The 4,966-nt window shown below is 39.8% G+C and overlaps 1 protein-coding gene across 1 annotated transcript in view; it reads left to right on the top strand.

The window, feature by feature from the left end:
• Positions 1-4,966, top strand: part of CLIP1 (CAP-Gly domain containing linker protein 1) — a 126,410-nt gene that overhangs the window by 15,787 nt on the left and 105,657 nt on the right. The window contains exon 2 of the mRNA XM_018557458.1: positions 4,435-4,611. Within this exon, the coding sequence (XP_018412960.1) occupies positions 4,524-4,611 (88 nt within the window). The 5' untranslated portion in view covers positions 4,435-4,523. The remainder of the gene's footprint in view (positions 1-4,434; positions 4,612-4,966) is intronic.

Below are 4,966 nucleotides of genomic sequence, written 5' to 3'. Positions count from 1 at the left end.
AAGACCAACTGCCCCCCCCCCCCCCCCCCCCCCTCTGGAACGCTTTAAAATTGCTTAAAACTGATGCAAAACCAATTGAGGGAAAAAACCCCACCAGAATGCATCAAAAATGCGCATACACGTGTTTACAGGAACACATCCTGATCTAGTCTGGAGATGTGTGAACAAACCCTGAATGCATTGCTGGGCCCATCCCATATTTTGGATTGCTTACTACTGTTGGCCCCCGTATGGTCACCTTGTGTAAAGATATTTACACTTTTAGAGTTTTAACTTTAAATGTAAATATAAAACTCGTACTCCTTCAGATGGTTATTGTGCCAAGTTCAATTTAAAATGATTTTCCTGCCTTCAGCTTGTGATGGGAAACCCTTGAACTTGGTGAGCTTTAATGACTGATGGAGCTCATGCTGATTCAACCCTTGTGCCTGGCTGTTTTGCAAAAGGACCCCTATGAAACTTTAAGGCCCCTATAGATTTCAGACTTGCCTCTGGTTTTGGGGGTGACATAATTAGATCTTGGAAGCCCATTAGGAGCTGTTGTTTACCAAGTATGAGTTAACCTCACATTGGATAAGGAATTCTGAGTGTTATAGGTGCGTCAAAACTGCTTGAGTTCCATTATGAGTGATCGGATGCCAGAAGTGCGAATAGTGGTGTTCAGTATGGTAATCAAAGTTTCAATACGTTCCAAATGCATTAAACCATAACTGCTTACTGACTGTTAATTTTCATATCAATAATAGGTTGGCTGTGAAAAAATTCCAGTTTGTATCAGAGACCATCTTACTTTTAACATTAAATAGAATTTTTGTACACAGTGCTTCCCACGCAAATTGTTCCATTTCTTTTTGTTTTTAGGGTGGGATCTCTTGGCTCTGTTACTGCGAGGTGTGTAACTGTTTTTTTCATGTCAGCAGGCTCTTGTGTAACATTTTATCTTCCTAGCTAAAAGCTCTATAGAAAGCTCATGTTTTGTGATTGAACGCTAGAAATTCAGTGATGCAGAGGTTAAAATATAGGCTTGGCCGAAATGACTTTGCAACTCCTAATATACATACTAATACATGTACATATCTTGTTATATAGCTGAAGTGTCCGACTCGCCTATGATTTAATCTACCTTTTTATTTTAATAATGCTAAACAAAGAGGTGTTACCATTGCCATTGGCAGAAGGGTGGGGTGGGGGCTTAGAAATACTCCTAATGACGTTGATCCTCTTCTATTGAATAATAGCAGGTCTCTGGATCCTTAACAGGCAGCTATGATCAGATCTGAAAGGTAAAAACATCTTGGTAAAAAAAATAAATTCAAAAATCAAATACTGTATAGATTTTATTAAGGTCTGGGCGTTTTTTACCTTCAGTGAAGTTTAAAACACAGAGAACCGTTACAGCAACTGTATGACACGTTTTTACCTTTTTTTTAATTCTATACAATGCACATTAAAATGCATTTTTTAAAATGTTTAGAGCTGTTCCGCGTGTATTCGTACGGCCCAATACGCATGGACAACCACTCTTGTGTGAATAGAGCCTAGGACATCTAAAAAGTTATTCATAGCCCAGGTTGTGTAGGATGAAGTCACTGTGGTAGAAGTCGTGTGATACCATTGCTTCAGAAATCTAATTTTAACCTTTTAGCTACTAATGCAAGCAGGTTAAGAGCTGAGAATTGAAATCTTGTTTGAGTAGTTGGTTCTTTCACAGTTTTTTTTAGTATGTACATTTTACATAGGGATGTACTTTGTGGCAGAGAAGTAATACTTGGTTTCATTGGAATGGTGTTGTACATGCAAACTTTACATAAAATATCCTTGAAGTTAAAATGAACCCTTTCTTGGGAAAGCATAAATGATCATTAGAGCAGACTGGCAAGCAGGCCGTGGTGTTGCAGGGAACTCTGGTAATCTCTGGATCGGGGAAGCATAATGGTATGCAAATACCAACACCAACCAAGTTGGAGCCTTAAGTCAGGTATACACGTGGATTTGAGCATTGATGGACGAATCCCCTGCGGTTTGCATTGTATCCAGTTAGAATACCCGCACGGAGCTAGCAGCCGACTGGCAGCCTGCTCCATTTGAGTGAAAATTTTCCAGCCGGCTCTTTCGATTGAGGGATTCCATGCGGATAGGTGCCGACAAGGGCACCCACTGTGATAATTTCGTACCATGTGTACCCTACTTAAGCTTTGCACAGTGCAGAGCAGTATTTTGCCCTATTCAAAGGAAGCTCTAAATTGTGGGGTTTTTATACGGTGTTTATTTTAAATCGGGGAAGCAATATGATTAACCTTATTAGTGTTGATGTTTCTATAGGCATCTTATAACTGTTCATACATTTTTAGATGGGAAAAAAAAGAAAATACAAATATAATGCAACCTGTTTGCAAGAAAACTTTATACAGCCTCCTCCCCCCCAAACTGGGTTCTACCATACAATGTGCCCTCTGGTAGTTCCTAATTTGATCCCTACTGCCTCCCACAGGAGTAAGGTCTCTGTATCCCTAAATGTACTAAACGTGTGATTCTGCTGTCGAGTCAGACTGTCTATAGTACACAGTTACGCTGAAACGTAATGATAGAAGCTGAATCCTTTACCCGTTATACACCACCAAAAACTCCTAACCTCCGTTCCTGTCTTGTACTTGTCGGAAGTGCTCCTGCTATCTCACAGTGGCCAATATCTACATAACACTTCTGGGTGACCTCGGTCATGATAGCCAGCTCCCTCAGACTGCACGTAGCTCGGAAGCACCGCACGTCTCGCCTACTAGTTCAGATGAAATATTGCCACTGTGACTTTCCTTAACTGTGACTTTGGGCTGGTTAGGCCCAGTCTAGATCTCACATGTGGAAAAGATATGTGATAGCTGATTTATGTATTATGTGTTTTGTTTGTGATTACCTGTTTTATGAAAACACTAAAATAAAGAATTTATAAAAACTTTTTATATAGCAGCTTCAAATAATGGAGAACAAAAGTATAAAACACCCCAACTTTTATCTCTTTCGCTGCCAGAGATGGTCAGTTTTTACACACGTTAAATGCATGTTTTAGACCTAAAATTTACTTAAGCCAACTCCCCCCAAGCTTTAGATGTTTTCTGAAAGCACAGTAAAAAGATGTGTTCAATTTAAATATAGTGCACATAAACACTATCTAATACCCCACTTTATGGTAAAATGTAAAAGCTGAAGTTATGCCAAGTAAATAGATACCAAACATGGCAAGTCTCAAAATTGTGTGCGCCTGTGGCCCGGCGAAAAACTGTGGTACTCCAAATTGTCCATAGGCCAAGCTTTAAAAGCCTGTTCAGGTCATCAGTTTACAGTTAATTTTGAATAAAGGCCCTAGAAATATTGCTGTTTCTCTGGCATGCATGACGATACCCAAGTGCATACGGTTACATTCATATATGTGTGCACGGGGAGGCAGTGAATAAAAAAGAAAAGTAAAACATTTCGAACCCAGGTCATGTTTTTCTTGCTGTACTGGGTAGATTCACCCTGACTTTTTGTTCTGTTGACTGTTGTCACTGGGACAGACAGTGATGTGAGGTCCTGTTCACACAAGAGGTGTTGGGCTGTGATGACGGGCTTGCCCAGTGCAATCCTAATGCAAAGACAAGGCAAAAAGCCTCATTTGCGATGCGCTCAGTTTACACCACAGTGCTGTAATGGAGGAAAATACTGAAATTACAGGACCTGTCATTTCTTGGTTTATGGGGAATGTGATGTAAATGGACGTGTCTGTTTACATCAGATTACCCCCGATCCATTTGTTTTTCTGGACCTAGCCAGAGTTGGGAGTAATTAATGTAAACAGACACACGCTTGTTTACATCCGGTAGCCCATAAATTAACACCTGGCTTCCACTCGGGTCGGCTTGAAAAACTGACAGGTGGACCTGATCGCAGTGCTGGTATTAAAGGGGCCTAATGCGTTGCTGTGGATTTGTTATTTTTACTTTATTATACAATATGCACAATGTGGCCAGGCAAGTGAGAATCCATTTCATATGCAGTAATGGAGAGGAAAGGGGGGCGCGGGCAAGAGACTCTGAGAGAGAATTAAAAAAAAAACATAACTGGTTCCAAGTGCTGACAGTTTACCACACATTACAATGTGACTATGCAATCTCCTTTACAGCTTTGTACTCATGGGCCTGGATAAAAATGGATTAGGTGATCACATGACCTATTATTGGTAAGATTTAAGGACATTGCACCATACAGTCCAATTGTAACGTGTATGGTGAGATTTAGACTGACCTTTTTGCTTTAACAAAGATGATCATAAATACCTCCATAAAAGTTCTAAACCTTTCCCACTCTAGCAGAAACAAAATACAAAGCTTTGACATGAGTTTGGCATTAAGTGTTTCCATTTTACCGTAACCCTATCATTTTTTTTTCTTTTTCCTGCAGGCTCAAGATTTGACCTTGAAACCATAAATCCGGATTTATCAATGGTTGCAAAAAGATAACGATTGGGGAAAGTTGTGAATAGTGAAAAAATGAGTTCACTAAAGCCAAGTGGGCTTAAAGCACCTTCCAGAATAGCAAAGCCTGGCGCTTTAACTGCAAAGTCCTCTGCTGCTGCTGGTAAGTTTTCTTTTATCAAGCAAATGCATGTTCCTTCCACTCCCAAGACACTTCACATGTTTAAGTAGTTCCATTGTCTTTTCAAACTGTGGAATTTACAATCCTGCCAGGGATCCAACCTCTTCCAAAGGAAATGTTGTTATACCGTTCAATCTACCCCAGCCTGTTAATATCTAGTGCATTTTAAACCACCGAGGACTCTTATCTAACCTTTTAAATTTACAGTTTGATTCCACGAAATGGCTTTCTTGGATTTTTGTTTTCATATTGCCCAGCAGCTCTATTATCAGGGTGTCGGTGAATTACATTTTCTTCCATACTTATAAAATACGTAATGGTAGCATTTTTCAAAGTT

The sequence above is a fragment of the Nanorana parkeri genome, unplaced genomic scaffold (genome assembly GCF_000935625.1).
Source record: "Nanorana parkeri isolate BGI_ZX_2015 unplaced genomic scaffold, ASM93562v1 scaffold13, whole genome shotgun sequence".
Classification (NCBI taxonomy): domain Eukaryota; kingdom Metazoa; phylum Chordata; class Amphibia; order Anura; family Dicroglossidae; genus Nanorana; species Nanorana parkeri.
The sequence above is the reverse complement of the archived record's forward strand: the minus strand, read 5'-3'. Positions and strand labels throughout refer to the sequence as shown.